The sequence below is a fragment of the Gymnodraco acuticeps genome, unplaced genomic scaffold (genome assembly GCF_902827175.1).
Source record: "Gymnodraco acuticeps unplaced genomic scaffold, fGymAcu1.1, whole genome shotgun sequence".
Taxonomy (NCBI): domain Eukaryota; kingdom Metazoa; phylum Chordata; class Actinopteri; order Perciformes; family Bathydraconidae; genus Gymnodraco; species Gymnodraco acuticeps.
Window position 1 is genome coordinate 148679 of NW_022989751.1, and position 20436 is coordinate 169114.

The window sequence follows — 20436 nt, forward strand, 5'->3', positions numbered from 1 at the left end:
GATGTGTGTTGATGTGCTTCCAGCTGTTTGTGTGGATTCATGATGTCTGAACCTATAGTCTGGTCTGCAGTGGAGGATCCTCCCTACAGCCTGTGAGATCATCACACTTTTAATTAGACCGGATCCGCCAATTAACAGGAAGTCAGCCGGTCCCTCTCAGCCTTTTAAAAGCAGCCGAGTCCAACCTCCAGCAGGACTCTGACAGAGGCTCACACAAGGTAGGTCACCTCTCCCTTCATTCAGGATTTTCAGTCATGAGCGTGAATGCACTCTGATTTATTTATTCTTTATGTGTCTTATGCTTGGTTTCAGATTTACTGAAGGATGTCTTCTACTGTACTTTGTGCTGTTACTCTGCTGGCATGTGCTTTGACATTTGGCGCAGCTCAGAGTGAGTATAGTAACTGTGACATTTGTTTTGCATCGTGAAACCTTTAACTGAAATGTATCATTCACTTGTTTTGAAGTTTTTGATTGAAAGAAATGTGCTTTTATGAAGCACTTTCCTGAAATGAACTGTGTGTTTTCTGTTGTTGTACTTGTTCATGTTTACTTTGTTATTCATTATTTTCTAGAGAGGGGACAAACTGTTTTTATTTGTCACCTATTCAAAAATCAATATCTGGCACAGCTTTATTATTTACACAGATGTCCTCAGATATTATTAGAACAAAGTTGATGAAAATCTTTAAAGGCACAGATGCCTTATTGTCCCTCTGATATTATTTTCTTTTTCCATGTGCTCTTTCTCATAAACAGCAAGCTGTAAAGGTCGCTGTGGTGCTGAGTACTACAGGGGTAACATGTGCCAGTGTGATTATGGCTGCCTGGAGTATGGAGAGTGCTGCAGAGACTATGAATCCCAGTGCACCACAAGTGAGAGCTTTTCCTTCTGATTTACATATAGCCTCATATAAATACCAAAAACTACTCTGGTTTCATTGTACAGTCTTTGATACAGATTTTTGTTACTGAAAAGGTTTTCATGAAAATGTATTACCTATTCCCCAAGTTTGCTAAAACCAAAATTATAATATAATCACCATATGTAGTCTCTTTGTACAAGTCTGTTGTGTTTGTGTGCTACAGAAAACTCCTGTAAAGGACGGTGTGGCGAAAGCTTCAAAAGAGGCCGTCTGTGTAGCTGCGACTCTGACTGTATTAATTTCAAACAGTGTTGTTCTGATCGTAATCTGCACTGTGATGCAGACGGTAAGCCTTGTCAGCATGATTGTGTGTGTGTGTGTTTGTGTGTGTTTGTGTTATTTTTTTGTCAACCGTGACTTTATTTTTACAGTTTCACACTCAGTAACATTATTATTATAGTTCCTCCGTGTAAAGGTAGCCCTCACCTTTTTTTCAGTTGTCATGCAATCATTTTCATTTGAGATTAGTACATGTGCATGAAGCGCATAGAAGCCAGGATTAATGTTGAATGGCATGTCCACCAGCATGTGAAATAGCATGCAATGCATGCAGTAATCTGCACCGATGCATTTTACATTATTTTCTGTTTTGGATAATTACCACAGAGAAAATCAGTGGAGCAGCACCAGTGAAGGCTAATTCATGTGATAGCATAAATGATAACAAGCCAAAAGGTATTTTCAACTTGGCAGTACGGCGAATTTTTGTCATTAAGGATTGAGAAAACTGTTTATTACAGGGTTCACTTTTTTTTTTAACCTTTATACATTTTCTCACAGAGCCGACTTTGAATGATGCAAGTGATCCTTCTACATTCAGTGAGGGAAACCATGCAGGTGACTTGTGGAAATTAACTTAATAACCCATAATCATAAAGCAATTTGTTTAAGATTGCTTAAATATGATAATGATTATAAGCTGAACTCAGTGGAATTTAAAAGGCATATGTCAGGAAGTTGTTTACGCTGGACTGCCACACTGTGGCTCTGCTGCTGTTTTGCTTTGAGGGCCAAGTCTCACAAGAACAAGCCAAGAGCACAAGCTGCAGGGGCCAAAAGAAACACAAGGAAGCAGTGTGGTCATGAGAGTGTGTAGGAGGGTAACGGGCACAGGCTCAGTCACAAGAGAGGAAAGCACAAAATGAATCCAAGAAAGGATCACAGAACATTTTCTTCAGGTTTTAATTCAGGGGTTCGTTGGAATAGATTGGTGGGTGGAGATACTCTTGCATCCATTGAGAGATTTCCGTCTGGAATTTCAAGACATTCAGTCAGTGATGTTCAAAAAAATGAATTCAGGGAAAATATAGATAGTGAGGATAAAATGACTGTGTCAGCAATGGCAAACAACAACATTTATATTTGATGTTGCCTCATTTGTCCACAGATGACAATTATATTCCACTGGTCAGTCCAACATCAAATCCACAAGATGATCTCGGTGATGGTGAGCAATGATGTAATAAATCTATCTATTTTTCCACCAGTAAACTTTCACTAGTATGACATCCAGGTGTGCCATTCTCCCACATTCCTCTAGATATGTACAACCAGATGTTTCCCACTGATCAGTTTTCCAACAATGGAGTTGAGGACCCGGAGGCAGGTCCAGTCCCACAGAGCACCAGCGGCTATGAGTTGTCCACAGCTGACGTGTTGGATCAAATATCTACTGAACCCACCCAGGATCCAGATCCTCTGCCGCTCAGCACAGAAGCATTTACCGCCTCCACTGAAACACAGACCACTCTCCCAGATACTGAAAAAGAGGCCGATTTCAACCCCTCCACCCTTAACCCCACTGAGAGCACGGGTATGTGACATCAAGGGATTACTTTGAAATAACAAAGAGATGACCAGAAAATTCAATGAAAACCAAACAAAATGAAGAGCCTCATTAAATGTTGTTACAACACCAGCTGTCAGAAAAGCTTCAACACTACTCGATTCATATAGATTTTGAAAGCCTATTTGTACAAAACGATTTCTTCCTCTAACCCTATTTAAAATAATAACATTGCACTGCTTCTGCAACAATGAAGTAAGGAAGAACAAGCCTCCACCAAAGTACTGTACATTAAAAAATACTTCAGTTTTTTACATCTAGTAGTTGCTGTATTTGACTTGTTATAGGTTTGTTTCGATACTAAACAGTGATGTTTAAGACAGGTTTGAATCTTTCAATTTTCTCCATGTTTGAGTATGTCATTTGTTAAATCGTGAATGTATATTTTGCTACTCATTTGTTCAAGTTGTAACTGCTACCTTAAACACACAATAGACAATAATAACTTCAGAAGCATACTTTACCACCCGTCTTTATAACATTAATTCAATAATGTATTAATATGCAACTTACTACCATTGACTAATATTGATTCAAATGTAAGAATTCATAATCATGATTGTCCTCCTCCAGATGCCAGTGATGCATCCACTGCTGGAACCACAACAGCAGCAGCGGTTTCCAGTCAGCCTCCTCCAACCACAGCGCCCCAATCTGACTCTTCTCCTACAGCCGACACCCAAGAGCTCCAGACAGAGGTACAAACTGAGGATGACATTATTCTAGGAGAAACAACTGTAGCCTACCCAGAGGACCCAGAAGTTACAACCCTATCCACTGCCTCCTACACTCCTGTGGCTTCAGGATCCACAGGACCCCCTCAGAGCTCCACCACAGTCCTGGAAGACTCTCAGGGCACCACCATCTCTTCAGTAGCATTGGACCTGACACCCATCACTGAGGCAACCCCCTCAAACCTTGGACCAGATGATGCTGAGAGCACAGACAGTGTCCCAACAGACCCCACGTCTTCTCTGACAGACCCTGACTCCACCAGTGTTTCTCCAGAAGAGCCTGGGGACCTGCCAGAGCTTTATACCCTGACCACCCAAACACCCTTGTTTACAGAATCAGTGCAGGATGACACAACAAATGAAGATGCAGCTGGAGTAACCACTGCTGATCCGCTTGATGTTACCCCAGACCCTACTGCCGATCAGCTTGATATCACCCCAGACCCCACCAAAAACACTCCACTTGAAGCCACCCCGAAACCCCAAGACAAACCAGCTCCAAACAAGCCATCACAAACTAAACCACCGTCACCTAAACCCAGCTCCAATTCTGAGACTAAGCCTCTGATCCCCACGCAAACCCTCACCATAGACAATCCTAAAGACTACCAAGCAGGTTAGAAACCTTTCTTATTTCTGGTTCACATTCTCAACAAAACACCCAAGAAAAACAAATTGCCTTAAAGATGATTTATGTGACTCTGAGAAGAGAATGTTCATTGTAAGTATTGAAATGTTGTTCCATAGGCTCTGCAGCCTCTATATTCTGGGTATTTTTTTTACTGATCTCAGCCAGCTTTATGAGCTTGGTTGTTTTGACATTATCCCTCTGGGTGAATAAAGCATGCTTCAAAGCAGGGCAACATTATATTAAGTGACGGAGGTGGTTGTTAACCGAGGCTACTCTGCAAATTAATCAAACACTCTTTTGAAATTGGCAAGCTCGGATACTTTAAAGAAAGAATGGAAACAAGTGCCCACAGCTCCTGGAGCACAACATGATATATTTAGCACCTAGTAAACTCAGTTATTGCACACTTATTTTTTTATCCAAAGAGATGTTTTTTCTCACATATTTTGTCCTTTTTCTCAGATGACAGCAACGATACAAATCTGTGCAGCGGACGTCCGGTCGGCGCAGTCACTACACTGAGGAACGGCACCATGGTCGTTTTCAGAGGTGAGGGTCTACCATCTGAACATTACATAAAAGCTTGTAATACTTTTACGTTTTTTGATGCAGAAAAGAAAACTAAAAAAGTACAGCTAAACATGAATAAAGAATGTACTCTGTGTATAACGTTGACAGTAACAACAATTAAGATACAAATGACTCTGAAGATAAACCTTATCTGCTATTTTACTTTCCAGGACACTACTTCTGGCTTGTTGACAGATACATGGTGCCTAGTCCGGCTCAGAGTATCACACAGGTGTGGGGGGTCCCTTCCCCCATCGACACTGCGTTCACCCGCTGCAACTGCCAGGGCAAAACATACATTTTTAAGGTACATTTTCTTATCTTGACACCAGTGACTGCATTTTAAAGATTTCATGATGAGCCTATTTGCACTATATCAGGATTTTAATTAGGCTCTATTTTTTTCGCCTGGAGTTTAATGTTTTTGTGTTTTTGCAGGGACCCCGGTACTGGCGATTTGAAAATGGTTTGTTGGACCCTAACTATCCAAAGGTTGTTCAAGTGGGCTTTGATGGGCTCCGTGGCCAAATCACAGCAGCTCTGTCTGTCCCTCAGTACCAGAGCAGGAGAGAGTCTGTTTACTTCTTCAAAAGAGGTAAAAAAACTGCTGTTACAAGCTACTTGATATATGTCTAGTCTATGTATTGCTTATGTTACTGTAATTTTCTAATGACCTTATTGAATGGTAATGCCTGTGACCTAAGATTTTCATCTTCATAACTACAATGTAGTACGTATGACTAATAAAAGCCTTGAACCTTGAATTAATATATTTTGAAATTTGACTTGTTACTTTCAGGGGGAACTGTGCAGAAATATTCCTACCAGTTTGGCGCCAATCCAACATGTGGCAGGAAAGTCCACAATGCTGTTTACACAGTCCGCAGCAGAGTGGTTAGACGAGCAGGTATTCTAAGAATTATACAAAATGGTGTTGCATACATTCTTCTTCACAATGCCATCAATTCCCTTTTTTTGGTAGTCTGTATGCGACATGACTTTGTGTTGGGTGAATATTGTCCCAGATTTACTTAGCTCACGTAAACATGTTTTATTTGAATTGCAACACATGGCATTTTCTGAAAAAGTGAGTCATGCCTTTGTGGAGGTGAAAGGTGCAGCGAGGTCTACCTTATAAATACTTTGCAAGTGGAAATAAGTTGCCTGTGGGATGTTTATGGGACAGCAACTGTTAAGCAGAAGAATGGAAAAACGAATACATAAATATGCAGCAACCATTGAACAAATCTAATTTTCCTCAACTCTTGATTTCAGTGTCTCTTTTAGGGCCTTCCATCAACATCCGGACATCATGGAGAGGTTTCCCTTCGACCATCACAGCTGCTGTGTCCGTCCCCAGCCGCACAGAACAGGAGGGATACAAATACCACGTCTTCTCCAGATGTAAATACTTTAATATATATCTCCTTTAAACAGATTAAGGGTAAGGTTTCAGTTTTATTTCAGGATATTTGCTCTAGGATCAGTCTAGTAAGAAAGAAGGTATAGTATAGTTTTAGGCAGTGTTCCACATAAAGCCTACATTTATATGAATTAGTAAAGACAGGACACCTCGCCTTATTTTGGATTAGCTCCTAACACAGCCTGTTAAATAAAATAGGATGAAGTAGTTTTTAAGTAGTAATTGTGGACAAAACGTCAGTCTGTCATCTGGCTTTTTGTTGTTAGCCTCATTCAAGTCAGACATGCCTAATGAGGACCATGTGTGTCTGGGTGTGTGTCAGGGTGGGGTGGGATATTAGGCAGATGTGAAGGCCATTGAGGGCGGTGTCTATTCACCTACAGCTCGTTTGTTATAAAGTAACCACAGTAAAAGATTTAAAGGCGATGCATACTGTAATCCCTGTCTGAGTGAAAAACGGACTCAGTTTAAGCCTGCGTGATGCATCAAGTCAGGAGGGGTTTACCGTCTAGTCATTTGTCATTTAAGAAAACCTCCAGCTATTAAGATTTATGTCCAACTGTGGCCAAAAGCTATCCAAATGAATGTTGTTTAAAACTCAAGACTGTTAAACGAGGCATGAGATTATTTTCATGCCAAATTCATGCTCACTAAAATGGAAACTGGCATGTAGATGGCCGGGTATAAAAGGCCATCCTGTACACGATGTATTAATGAAAATGCCTAATGTTTCTTTCTGTTTCTTTTGCAGCCACGTCCTACAACGTGAGGATGGGCGGGGAACGTCCCGTTGTTCCTGCGCCGACAGCCAACGAGTCACCTCAGAGCAGAGATTTCTTCAAATGCCAAAAGAAAGTCTGATGAAAGATTTTGTTTACCTATAGTTTTATTACATTCTTCATAAAACACACCGCTCCAGCATGGACTGGTTACAAAAAGGTACTTTAAAGTACATTCAAAAACAAAACTAAAAACAACAGGCTTCAGAACAAATAAACACCATCAAAGCTGAATACAGAATCTGAGCACGCCGATTAGAAAATGTGTAATGTGTTTCTAAAAGAGAATGAGAACTACTGCAGTCACGTCCGTCGCCAAGTCCTCTGATTAGTGCTTCATCTCGCAAATCGTCTTCCGTGTAAACCCCGAGAAGGAAATCCCTGACCTGTAAGGATAAAATATTTTGTTAAAATTAAGCCTGCTATACTGATGTAAAGATTATGTACAGTGGCTGTATAAAACGTGTATAACATGTAATGTTTCATCTGTTATTCTCATTAACATGCATTTTAAACACACAAACATGAATTAAATGCCATGAATGAAACAAATGCTTTGTGTGTGAATTTATATGTATAGCTGTCATAAAAAATGTTGCACTGCTAATAATGTGCATTTTAAATAAGTCAATAAGGAGACAAGGTGAGGTTGATTCAGTACTACTTTTCAACAAATTACAATAATATTTTAATTTAATACATTCATAAGTAAGTAATTATACTATATTTAGTTTGTCTGTAACAGTCTGGAAATCTGTTATTTTATATCTGATTGACGTTAAATAAGGTAATTCTGTTTTGAGACATTCATATAAAACTCTCGTATATAAACAAGTACCGGGTTAACGCTGCCCATTTTAATATTTGTTTTTTCTAAAACTGGAGAGAGATGAAGATGAGACATGTTGTATGTAGTGTAAGGAAGGTCCCAGACCAGAAAAATGGTGGTTGTGGTTCATGGACAGCCTTGAGCCCCTAGGCCACCTTGGCACCTCACAGGCTGCTGATTTTGATGTGAGAAGACAAACATGTTGTGAAACAGCATCACATTCGACTGCTTGGAACCAGACTTAATTGGCATCGTAAAAACAAAACTAGTGTGGTATGACCAGCCAAATAACATTTCTGGACATCAAAGTATGGAGAGCGCACAGTCAGCCACACAACTTTGCAGGACGCTTATTAAAAAAAAACGGTGTCTCTCAGGAAGAAACAGGATATTCCTCCATTCAGCCGCTTATCTTGTTACGAATACTTTGATCAGTCATGATTGTGGTACACATGTTTTAAACATAATTCTCTTCTGCTGCTGTTATTCACAATATTAAAATCATGTGCAAATATCTAAAATACATTTGAGTTTTGGAGAAATTTTTTTTTCCATCCCTGATGTAGCATCTGCAAAAAAGCAATGGACTTAATAAGCCCAAAGCCACTATGGGCCTGGCATAGTTTTATGCTCAAAAGCAATATTTGCTCCATCACCCCCCCCCAAACCTGTGAGTGTGCTCTCATCGTTACCTCCTCTCTTCATGCGGCCCCCACGGTGCTCGGGCCAGCGCTGCAGCTGTCTGCTGGATCCAGGTCTGGAGGGTCGAGGTGGACCACTGCTTGTATCTAGAATAATTAAACATAGCAATCAGAACTGAACACTCATTAGGATCCATAAAGTGATTTTTAAATCGGCCCAGTCAGCAGGCTGCAATGTACCTGCGGAGCTGGAGGGGGGCTCCTGGCTGGTGGAGGGGAGGCTGGCCTTGTCAGACTGCTGACCTGACTCCTCCACATCCCCCTGAGAGACCACTGAATCTCCTGACATATCTCCACTGGGCCTGCAATAAACACAACACACAGATGAGTTGGGCGATAGAGACGAAAACTTGTTTGAGTTAAAAAGCCAAGTTATAACATATCAGTTCCTATTCTTGCAAAACATGTATAAAGATTCAAGCACCATCAAAGACTGTCCATTTTCAAAAACTGTTGGGGTCTTAGGTCCCCCCAAAAATGTGCCTATGGGAAAAAGGTATAACTTTTAAAGCTATAAATACTAACAGTGAAAAGATACAAAGATTTTCAGTAAAAGAAGATTTGCTGATAAAAGGGCAGGGGGAATCTTGTTGACTGCTAGGTCTGATTTCCAGCAGCAGTCAAAAAAAATAAAAATAAATGATTGACAAATAGCAGAGAGGAGTGAGCCTCACCGATCAGAGTCTGGCTCCAGGAGGGCGTCGTCCCTGTCCTCCACTGAGCCGGCGCCTCCTGGCGTGGACATGCTCACTATGGGAACCGACTGAGAGGCGTGCTCAGTGGAGTCGGACTGAGCCTCTGAGAAGATATTTACTGGAACAGAAGCACACAAACACAAGATAAAGTTGCTGATTTTGTTAGCACTCCTAAATCTGTGAATTCCGGCTTCCTGTAAACTGTGTCGAGTACGTGGAAGAAAAGGGCGTGTCGGTAGAGAGACAGAACAGACAGAGGCGGATACCTGGGGCTGTAACTTGTAATGGTGTGGTGGGAACGCTGCGTCCACCCGACTCCTCTTCATGAGGTGCTAGGAACAAGGGACTTTCAAACATCCCAAGACCTGAAGACAAGAAAAAAAAGTTTTACGCTCTGTGAAAAAAAACCACATGTCAGCATTTGATTGCTTTAGCTGTTAATTACAAATTACAGTACATGTGCCCCTGTTAAATGTATATATTTAAAATAAGAAATTAAATGTTTCTTTTTCATTCTGCATTTTCTTTAGTTTCCTTGGGGTGTTAAATGCTGTTGTACACAATCTGTATCTCTGCTGTACCTCCTTGTGATGCGAGATGTCCCAGGTCAGAGTGTGAGGACGAGCTGGTCTGAGGGCTGTCGTCTGAAAAACCAAACCTGAAGCGAGGCACACCAGCCACTTGGGAAGAACTGACAAAAATAAATAAAAACATTTTAGGTTTTAGTTATAGCTCAAATTATAAACTAAAGTAGTACATATTTAAATAGAAACAGTGTAAGAGGCAACCAACAACATTATTTATGCAGTATATAATTACCCTGCAATTATAATATCTGATCAAGTAGCAATGGTTTTGTAACCAATAAACAACATTACAGGCGTTTTTCCTGAGCGTTGTGACGTGCTTGTCTCCGTCTATGTGTGTGAGACTTACTTGTCAAGTCCTTCCGAGCGGTGCGGCACCACCAGAGTGGGGGTGCAGGGCACTATACTGTCATCATCAACAAAGAAATGCTGCTGCAACGGGAGAGATGGAAGAAAGCGTTAGATACAAACACGCACAGAACCGAGTGAAGGTTGCCTGAATAATGTAATGCATGTACATTCTCTGATGCTTTAGAGGACTTACAGAAGTGCCCTGCACCCCGGGGGTGAGCTGAGGAACTCTTCCCACTGACTGACGACGGACAGGGTTACGCTGTGAGGTTACATTTGAAAAACATGTGATTAACAGAGCTTTGCTTTTGATTTACACAGAGATGACCCAAGATAAATACTGTGAAAACTAACTTTTTAAAGAGTAACTTAAATATCTTAGTAACAATGTTTTCTATTTAAATGTAGTTTTCTTCTTTTCCCTACGAGGAAAGTTCTATTTATTTATTTATTAGGAAAGATTAGTCTTCCTTCTTACCTGAGCATGTGGTCCCAGGTCTGATGTCAGGGCGATGCTCATTCGAGAGGGCAGCTGTTGTGTTGGTCTCCGTGGAGATTGGGGCATCCGAGAACCAGAGCTTATGATAGGTTGATCAGTAGAGAAGGCCTCCATTGCAGTGCCCTCAACTAAACCAACAAAAATGCTCAAATAAAACAGAAGTCCATTTTGTTTGAAACAAAATACATTTGATCAGAGCTGTAAGAATTCAGAACAAGCCTCCTTCAGAAAACCCAACCATTGCATGTATTGTTCAATTATAGGCACTAGATTCAGAGAGTTGGAAAAGACAAATCTTGTTTAAAGTAAAAAAAAGTTTTTACTTTACTTTTCAATCTAAAGCTGTATAAGAGAACGTCAATATGATTTGAGGGGATTATGCATGCTCAAGAAAAAAGTGGTCGGTTATATTAGTATATCAGTTACGGGAGTGGATTTATGAAATAGTTAAAATAAAAAAACACTTAAAGGTAGGGTAGGTAATTCACTTCAGAAACAGTTTGTTATATTCCATGGAACGCTCTTAACATCCCAATAGCAATGAATATATTAAATGCTTTGACAATAAATACATAAATAAATGTCATCTGTGGAAACCGTGGTGCTGTAAAAAGCATGAGCAATTATTTTAGCCGGCCCGGCTAAAATGACTGGATGGCCTACCTGCCTGTCAGCCTTCCATCTCGTGCACAAACTTATCTCGTGCCCTCATTGGTCATGTGCGCGTTCGTGTGTGTTGGAGGAGGGGCTCTGTGAGGAAGTCTGAAGGAAGGGGCAGATTTTTTTCGGCTGCGTACTTTCAAATTCTAGCGCACTCGAGCTGGTTTCTCCATTCTTACCTACCCTACCTTTAATCTTGCTGGTTCCCTTACTGAATCAATCTTAAAAGTTGTACTACAGTGACTTTGGGCCCCTTATTGGTCTATTGTATTTCGGTAGAGTATGAGTTGAATTTATTTGCTGCACTCTTCCCTTCAGACAGACAACAGATGATTACATCTTTCATAGTCATCGTCAAGTGTCAGATAACTAATTGAATGGCGGGACAGTTTGTGAGAGCATTCAGTGAGTCTGAGGTGGATGTGCGTTTGAAAGGGTTTCCTGGATCTTACAGCTGGCTGTCTGGGAATCTGCCGGCCTCTGGGTGGAGTCAGACGCCCCCAAACATTCCTCTGTCTCCGTGCCCGGGTCCGTTACATCAGCTCCCTGTGAGAGGAGAGATCAAAAGGAAAACATTAAGAGAAAGGGTGGTCAGTGAAAAGGAGAACCACAAGAACAGTTTTAAAAGTTTAACTATAATAAATTAAAAAGTGGGAAGGACATGAAGATGTGTAAAAAAGAACAAATTAGAGGAAGCAGGTTATGGGATGATTTTCACACTATGCTGGCAACACAGCACATACAGATTATGATTCATTTTGTCCCTATATGGAACAAAGATGCCCTTCAGAAAGGGCCAAATAGTACGAGTAAAAACACTCATACTCTTCCATATACATTTATTTAAAATGTTACAAACCTAAGCCAGGCAACAGGCAAACTTTGATTCACAATTTAAAAAAGGCAGCCCTACAAAGCTTTGTTAACGAGACAGGTCAGCAAGGGCTAACAAGTCCACATGCTGAGAAGTGTAAAAGATATGTTTTGTTCGTTGTAAAACTGTGGCAGTTCCCCAAAGTATGGGTAATACTGGAATAACAAACCGCACAAATACGTATTTGGCAGGCCCATCACCGATCAGCCTTATGCATCATTGTTAATGCTCGAAATGGGAATGGAATTGTTCAGCATCCAAACCTCCATACAGCCACACATCTAGATTTCAAGTGAAAGACTGTTAGCTGTCCCTTTGCAGACACTGTCTCATCCCAATGAACATGCACAACAGAGACAAGAGTAAAAGGCTAAACAACCAAAGTCAACACACACGCACAGCTTTAACACGGCCAGAGTTACGAAACAGCCGCATAATGAAGTGACCGTGAAGTGACAGTGTGGAAAAACTGAGTATGAGAGCTGGAAAAGGTACGTAAAGGTTTGACTGAAAGTGTGAGACTGGGGTTAACACGGTGTACTGGATGTGAGAGTGTGTGTGGGAGTGAGTGTGTGAAAGGTCAGAGCTGTTGTTGCGAGTTAGCATGTGTCACGGCTAATCAGACCTCTGTGTCGTCTCCTTCGTAGGCCTCGTTGCCGTCTCCGCTGCCCTCGTTACTGTCCTCTCCTTCCTCCACCATCTCTCCGTCGTCTTCCTCCTCGTCCTCTTCCTCCTCGTCCTCTTCATCTTCCTCCTCCTCTTCTTCCTCCTCCTCTTCGTAATCCTGCAGTTAGTTGGGTGCATTCATTAGTGGCATGAAACAGAGTCCTTTTAAAATTCTGATTGCAGTCTAATGTCACTATGCATATTGTATTTTAAAATGCTCAACAGAAACTCCCTACCTGCTCTTCTTCCTCTTCATCCTCATCTTCCTGTTCTTCCTCACTTTCTGTGTCTGTTACTATGACGATTACTTCGTGCAGCAGCGGTTCAGGGGTGCCACTTTGGGACAGGGTGACCTCTTGCTCCATCATGACGGACTGGGAGCCAGCACCCTCATCTCCTTCGTCCAGTTCTTGAAACTCCTCCGTCTGCAGGGCGGAACAATGGACACTATGAACACTATGAACAACATGCATTCCACTTAGGGCTGCTCGATTATGGCAAAAATCATAATCTCGATTATTTGGGTCAATAATTGTAATTGCGATTATTAAATGCGATTATTCATTGACTTTGAAAACATCCATTCATTGGAGAGAAAACATTTGAAGAGTATGTTTTTAACAGTTGATTACCCTGAACTTTAAGTATAATTCAACTGAAAAACCAAAAATAAAATAAAAATAAAAAATAATAGTTTTATTTCGATTACGTTGTTTTCGTAATCGTTGCAAGCCATAATCGTAATCGCGATTAAAATACGATTAATTGAGCAGCCCTAATTCCACTCATTTAAAACTGTCCGTTAAAAAAACAAAGAAAATGTTTTTCCAACCGTCCACCAGAAACAATGTTAAAATAACATTAGGACATACTAACAACATTATTACTATGCGATATTATTAAGGATGTCTTTGGGATGTGTTACTACGGCTACCTGGTTTGCTTCGGCACCGTCTTGACTGTCTGTTGGCACCTCAGCCTCAGCACTGTCCCCGGCCAGCACCTCCTCCTGTGAGAACACAAAACACTTCATGAGGCCATGACATCACTGTGCTAGTTTTCAGATGAATAAAAACAAAGAAAACATGCATTAAGATCTCTATATTTGACCCCCCCTTCTCACCTCAGGACCCACTATCTGGATGATGCGTAGCTTCTTAGGTATAGGAGCCCGGGAGGTATCCTCATGGGTGGAATCTGTGTCATTGAGCATGGTGGTGCTCTCCTCCTCCTCCCGAGGCCTCTTTGACATGGAGCTCCCTGGCGTTGCTGAAACTAGAGATAAGGCATGGATTTTGTTTAGATTTATCTCTACTGAGAATACAACTTTTTTTCTTTTCAAAAGCAGTAAAACAAACGTTAAACCGTTAACTCGGTGTGGCTCAGACTGGATTGCTGTACAGAAATGTGGGCCTGTAATCTATTTTATTCTGTTATCTGTAGCAATTATGGAAAATGGAATTAGTTTCCCATATTGTATGACAGTTCCAAAAAAGTGCATTTTCATAAACTTAATCAACATCACATTGAACTCTTGTCTCTCTCATCAAAATGTGTTTTTTCCCATCCTACTATCTACATGAAATACGTCAAATTATAAATACTATTCCAAATCAAGCTACAATCAGCACAATTTAAAAGAAAGTACGGTTTCTCACCAGTCCCAAACACAGAGGAGCTGGAGGACGTTGAAGGCCATTCCACCTGCGAGCTAGGTGTTGCCTCGATGACCACGGGTAGTGGCTCCTGATTGGCTGGCTCTGCATGGCTCACGCTTTGTTGTTGAGTTGGTTGGACAAAGGCTGTGGCCTGCGTCTGGGTCTGCTGCACATTCAGCATGGGGCTCGCTAAGGTGGTCTGAACGTTGGGGCTGGAGGAGCGCACCGAGCCGCTGGCGCTGCCGTACACCGTCACATGCTCCACCGGGGGGCCCTCGCTACTCTGCATGGCTGTAGAGGAATTACATTAGTGGGAAACATAATTTACTTTTCAAAATTGGATTAAACAAACTCACAGGGAAAAGTCCTTTGTTAAGTTATGCATTTACAATTGTTGATGCTTGTCTTTATGGGCAATGTTACTTTGGTTATATTCCTACATTGGAAGCTTATGTCTTACCTTCCTGATTCTCCACCTGTGTGGTTGGCATGACAGTAGCCGTGGGTGTTGGCGTGGGCACAGTGGCTGGGGTAATCATGGGCCGGATGCTAGCTCTCGGAGTGGGTTTGTTCCCAGGATTGACAGGCTGCTTGCTGCCTGTCGCCACAGGTGTGGGCTTAATGTTGGCTGTTGGAGGCTCGGATGTGCTGGCACTGACAGACACAAAGATAAGGACATCAATTATGACTTTACTAATGTATGCATTTACATTTAAAAATAACAATTAAAAGCAGGTGCACTTCAGAGCATCCCAGAACTCCAACTGTGTTAATTTCTATACACTCATGCTGCACTGCAGGGGAAACGTATCATCAATTATCGGTTTTAAATGGTCATATCTTACCTGCCCCTGTCTGCCGCTGGGGTGGTCTTCAGACTGATCTGTCTCTGTTCTGTGCTCCTCTGCTGTTCCTGGGTCTAAATAATCAGAACAGAAGGGCAAAAGTAATGATGGAAACCAACAAGGAGCAGATGTACAATACAGTATTTTCACAAAATGTGCAACAATGTCACTTGATATGCTGCCCTGGTAAAGAAAAAAAGACGCTGCTGGTTCCACTTCTATTCTTGACAACCTGTTTTTAGCATTGGCCTGCATTTGTTAAGAGAAATGCTGTTATAAGTCAAATATGTTTGTTTGTAGGAACCTGCATTAAATCATGACTGAATGTTTCCCAAACACTAGGGAGTAAAACATTTATCCAACAGCAAGATTGTCTCAACAGTATCTGCTCTGCTGTTTTAGTACTTCCCGTTAAATCAAAATAAATTGTGAGAGCGTACCTTGCTGGGCCCCGCCTCGGCCGGCTCGTCTCTCTGCTCCTGTCTCTCCTGTTGGCCTCGCAGGTCTCTCAGCTCTCTCTCCTGTCGACTCAGGCGGCCCTCGTATTGAGACTTGAGAGCGCTCACTCGCACCTCCAGCTCCTCACGCTGTTGCTTCAGTTCCTCATTTTCCTTCTGAAGCTGGTCTTTGGAGTCTGGACGTAAATCATTTGGGTCTGAGATTCAAAGTAACTAAACAAGCAACACTAGAATAGTGGCAAATATAAAGAGGAATCTATAAATTAAGGAAATGTTCATGGTTGTAATAAGAGGAACACCCTCTCACTTGTGAGATGGTTGATCTTCTGCTTGGCATAAACGATGGCCTTCCTGGTCTTGTCCTCCTTCTCAGTCATCTGCTGCCTCAGCGTTTCCTCCTGAGTGGATTTATCCTGCAGCTCCTGCCTCAGCCTGGTCAGCTCTGCCTGCAGCCTGGAGGCCTGTTCCTGGGCGTTTCGCCCTTCAGTCTCACGCTCCGTAACCACCTGAGGCCGGACAGAAAGACAAGATAGTAATGAATGTGTGCATGTTGAAAAGACAAGCGTATCGGGGGGTGTCTACAACCAAAATGTTGTTTTACAGGGCCGATACCAAAAAGTTATAAAGAAGGCCGAAACCAATTTACATTTGCAGTAAAATTGAAAAAGAGACCAAAAACTCCAACACAAGAAGTAGTCTAGATTAGTTTGAGAAGATGTTTAAAGCTGCAGAACACTTTTACAGCACTGCACTTTTTTTTACTTCAACAGAAAAATAGCAACTTGGATGATAATCAAATTTGACAACTGATTTTTGTTCGATCCTAAGTACTTTGTTAATTATGTTAAATATACCAGCTATAAGCAGTCAGCAAACAAACTGATAACAGTGAATGATAAGCATGGCCTCCAACTCTGACAGTTGTCTTCTTTAGTCTTTAAACTTCAGAATGGACAGTTCTTTTAAAAAGGTATGCTGAAACTTCTGGGTTAACCTTGTTGATGTTCTCCAGCTGCCCCTCTAGCTCTTTGGTCTTTGCTTCAGCCTGGCTCAGAGAGTCTCTGAGGCTCTGCAGCTCCTGAACCGAGGCCTGACGAGCCTCCTCTTCTTGGGATGGGCCTGCTGCCGCCTCAGCCACCAACTAGAGAAAACACAGTATGAAAGATAAATGAGTATGCTCACATAAGGGTGTGTTTTAGACAAAAATGGGTTGAAACAAACGGTACAACCATGACCTTTTTGTTTAAACCTTTGGATTACAGATAGAGGCAGTGAGATTAAGAAATACCGAGTGCTCACCTTGTCATGTTCCACCTTGAGTTCATCATACTGAGTCTTGTAGCGACGTCCAATTTTCTTGACCTGAGTGATAGTTCGCACTTTCTCCAGGAGTTCCTGGTTCTTGGCTTCATTTATTTTACTCATATTGTCACGCAAATTCTGTATCTGGCTTTGCAGAGACACTGTGAGAGTATTCGTCCTATAAAAGAGAAATTGCAACAACAAATTGTTAAGTGGCAAAAAAATGACTGGTAGGGTTGAATAATTTGGACAAGGTAAACACTTCGTTCAATAGCTGCATCGTGATACAGTGTCTTACCTGGCAACCTCTACTTTGAGTCGGGTACTCTCCTCAGTGAGCTGCTGAATGCGTTTCAGATGTACCTCCTTCTCCGAGTGCAGACGCTTGTACTCTTCTGGATCCGAATCCTTTTGCTGGCTCACCAAATGCTAAGAGAACGATTGACAAGATAGTAATTAGAAGAGAATCTACTCTCCAAAGAAGGATATATTTCTCCCCTTCTTACATGCATCATTTACAGCCTTTCTCCTTCTTGTCTTTTCACTGACCTGGGTCCGAGCTTTCCAGCGCTTGATGTCCTCTTCCAGTATCTTTTTCTCCGCCTGCAGCATGCCACTCTTCTCGCTCAGCTCAGAGTTGGCCTGCTGTAGTGGCATGATGTCTGACTGCAGCTTTTGTAACTGAAACACAGAAAGATCAGTTGAAACAGTTGGAGTTTCACTCAGGTGTTCAAAAGTTTGCAATTGAATACAAAATGTAAACAATACTTTTGCTTGAGTTTGTTGAAGTTCCAGCTCCATCTTGTTCTTCTCCTCTCTCAGCATCTTGTTGGTCTCCATCAGGATGCTCATAGTTTCAGTTTTCTTCATCAGCTCATCGTGCTGCGCCAGGGTCTTCGCTGTGACCTGAGTAAGATTAGAGTTGGGTTTAAGATACAGGTTGTATTTCTATCTCACATTTGCGTGGCCAGGTTAGACACAGGTCTCGTGTATTTTAAAGAAAACGGACCAATACAATGTCCTAAAAGAGATATTCTCATTCTTGCGATTAAAAACACGAATTGTCTGGCAAAGAAAAGTAAAACAAGATATTTTAGGGGAAAGGAGTGTCAGTGAGATCACAAACAGACCTGCATCCTCTCCTTTGCGGCACTCAAGCTGTCCTGCATCTCCTTCAGCTCTCGTTCCAGGTGCTCCACCCTCAGGCGGTGACGCAAGGTCTCCCCTTGGGCGACCTCAAAACGAGACTCTGCAATCTCCTTCTCCCGACGCACAAACCTGGGAGAGAGCACAAATTGAGAAGAGAAGAACAACATCAGAATAATAGCCTTTGCATGGCATAATAGCAATGTCCGAACTCTATGCTTTATTTGTTTTTCCTTTTTATGTTGATTCTAAAATCACAACACAGATTCGCGAGGTGCATTACCTGAGAATCTCAAGGACTTGGTCTTGAGATTTGCCCTCCTCAGTCAGGGAGATGTTCATGGGACTCTCATTCATAGCACGTTGCAGAGTGTCGGCCATCTTCCTGCTCATGGTCTGGATCTGCTCATGCAGGAGAGTGTTCTGCTTCTGCAACTCATCGTGACGGCTCTCCATCTTCGCCATCTCCTCCTGTAATAAGCGCAAAGAGATGAAGAATGAAAATGTAACGGCCAATTTCTAATACTAATATGTGGTGGAGCAAAAAGCATGGCCCCTAAAACTAAGATGAAATCAAACTGCCCTGAAATAAATGTTTTAGGTGGGCTTATTAAATAAAAAATAATTGGAGACTATGCAATAGATGTCCCTTTGATTTTGTCTTATCCGGTCTGGTCGTCACCTTGATGATCTTTTCCTGCTCCTCCCAGGAGACCCTGGCCTCCAGCAGCTCAGCACCGACCCTCTGGGATCTCTCGTCCAGCTGCAGGCGGAGCTCCACGGCCTGCAGGGCCTGAGCCTTAGCGGTCTGCAGAGCCTCCACGTCGGCCGCATGCAGCAACATCTCCTGCTCATACTTGTCTTGCGCTTCGGCTGCCAGCTTAGCCTTGGAAATGGAGGATTTGAGTTCATCATTGCATGTTATATCATCTTGTTGCAGTTGTAATTGCTGTGCATTAGAAAATGTAGATGCACTATCGGGTGGAAAAAGCTAAAATCTCTTCAAAACTCAATAGGTGGTGCTGCAACGTGCTGAACCAAAAAGGCTCTTCACTAACAGACGCAGAAAAATAAGACCAATACAGATTTAAAGGTTTGAGGGAATACAACATGATGTAAAGAATTCCTGCTTTTAAATTATAGTTATAGTACAAAGTTTATGAAATCATCTTATGTCAAATGTATGGGTAAAATGTAGGCATGAGAAGATGTGGTTGACTTAAGACAGTTTCTAAACATATTTGAGAAAAGAAAGTCTCATATTGGTCATATGGAGAACTATTAACGAAGCACTTTTATACTAATAAAGGACTGGCTTACCTAAAGCCAGTTGAGTAGCACTTGAAATGTTTGGCTCTATGAAACCTGATGTACTTATATGATTCTGTTTTCTTCAAGGTTGTGTCTTCCTGGTCGAATGTACTTATTGTAAGTCGCTTTGGATAAAAGCGTCAGCTAAATGCAATGTAATGTAATATTCCTTCCTGTTCATCTTCTAATTGCTTCTTACCTGCTCCAGGCTGTCTTGCAGAGCTTGTTGCTGCTGAGCTTCGGCTACAGCCACACGCTGCAGCACCGCCTGGTGCTCAGCCTGGGCACTGCTGAGACTCCTCCTGAGACTCTCCATCTAACAAACACAAAAGAAAACTGAAAATGACCGGTATTCTTTGCATAATGTGAATATAACTGATCACCAAAAAGTGCCAGGAGGATCAAACGTAGTGACGGAAGACTTAATGTGAACAGCTGTTTTGTTTTTTTTAATCTGTAGCATTGAGACTTAGTTTGTGTCAAATGTGCTAATGATATGAGATTGTGTATATACCTGCTCCTCCAGAGAGGCCAGGGCTCTTCTCTTCTGGTCCTCTGAATTTTGTTTCTCTTTCTCCGCCTCCAGAAGTTTCTCCTCCAGCTTTTGGTGCTGCTTCTCAGCCTCCATCAAACGGGTTTCGATGGACGAGCGTGCCTGCTCTGTCACCTGGTCATTAGGCATGAACACATTTTAAATGTTATAAAGAATATCTGCTTGTCAACACATTTTTAAACAAACTGAGTGCGTACAGTGTGCAAAAATGTTGTCTTAATATATAAATTATTTTTATATTTGTGCCAGAGCATTACCTATAGATTTGCTTCCCATGAAATTGCCCTCACAATTATTTATACATAAATGATATGTAAATCTTCAAAGTGTTTTTGCTGTGGGTGTGGTCAATGGTTTGAGGAGATGTGGAACACTGACAGGCTCTCTGTTTA

General features: G+C 41.8%; 2 protein-coding genes across 7 annotated transcripts in view; one reads left to right on the top strand and one right to left on the bottom strand.

Annotated features, from left to right (window-relative positions):
- On the top strand, nt 1-7457 carry prg4b (proteoglycan 4b). The gene is made up of 14 exons (XM_034210063.1): nt 1-218; nt 313-391; nt 760-876; nt 1090-1212; nt 1707-1763; nt 2314-2373; nt 2467-2739; nt 3346-4122; nt 4600-4686; nt 4878-5014; nt 5146-5302; nt 5507-5614; nt 5983-6111; nt 6882-7457. The coding sequence occupies exons 2-14, from the start codon at nt 325-327 to the stop codon at nt 6989-6991; spliced, it is 2202 nt and encodes a 733-aa protein (XP_034065954.1). The 5' UTR covers nt 1-218; nt 313-324; the 3' UTR covers nt 6992-7457.
- Nucleotides 6999-20436, bottom strand: part of tprb (translocated promoter region b, nuclear basket protein) — a 21810-nt gene continuing 8372 nt past the window's right edge. Inside the window, exons 23-52 of one of the 6 annotated variants that reach the window (XM_034210042.1) lie at nt 20006-20158; nt 19691-19807; nt 18863-19066; nt 18464-18651; nt 18165-18312; nt 17803-17940; nt 17584-17715; nt 17333-17463; nt 17032-17212; nt 16727-16873; nt 16040-16238; nt 15715-15908; nt 15275-15348; nt 14890-15083; nt 14430-14720; nt 13895-14046; nt 13706-13780; nt 13008-13196; nt 12731-12889; nt 11684-11777; nt 10551-10699; nt 10291-10334; nt 10071-10115; nt 9716-9825; nt 9401-9499; nt 9114-9252; nt 8620-8741; nt 8431-8526; nt 7844-7912; nt 6999-7295 (exon numbers count right to left, since the gene is read on the bottom strand). In XM_034210042.1, coding sequence (XP_034065933.1) covers nt 7246-7295; nt 7844-7912; nt 8431-8526; nt 8620-8741; nt 9114-9252; nt 9401-9499; nt 9716-9825; nt 10071-10115; nt 10291-10334; nt 10551-10699; nt 11684-11777; nt 12731-12889; nt 13008-13196; nt 13706-13780; nt 13895-14046; nt 14430-14720; nt 14890-15083; nt 15275-15348; nt 15715-15908; nt 16040-16238; nt 16727-16873; nt 17032-17212; nt 17333-17463; nt 17584-17715; nt 17803-17940; nt 18165-18312; nt 18464-18651; nt 18863-19066; nt 19691-19807; nt 20006-20158 — 4083 coding nt within the window. In that variant the 3' untranslated portion in view covers nt 6999-7245. Of the gene's footprint in view, nt 7296-7843; nt 7913-8430; nt 8527-8619; nt 8742-9113; nt 9253-9400; nt 9500-9715; nt 9826-10070; nt 10154-10265; nt 10335-10550; nt 10700-11683; nt 11778-12730; nt 12890-13007; nt 13197-13705; nt 13781-13894; nt 14047-14429; nt 14721-14889; nt 15084-15274; nt 15349-15714; nt 15909-16039; nt 16239-16726; nt 16874-17031; nt 17213-17332; nt 17464-17583; nt 17716-17802; nt 17941-18164; nt 18313-18463; nt 18652-18862; nt 19067-19690; nt 19808-20005; nt 20159-20436 lie in introns of those variants that run through there. The other 5 variants (XM_034210033.1, XM_034210022.1, XM_034210017.1 and 2 more) reach the window with 5 other exon arrangements.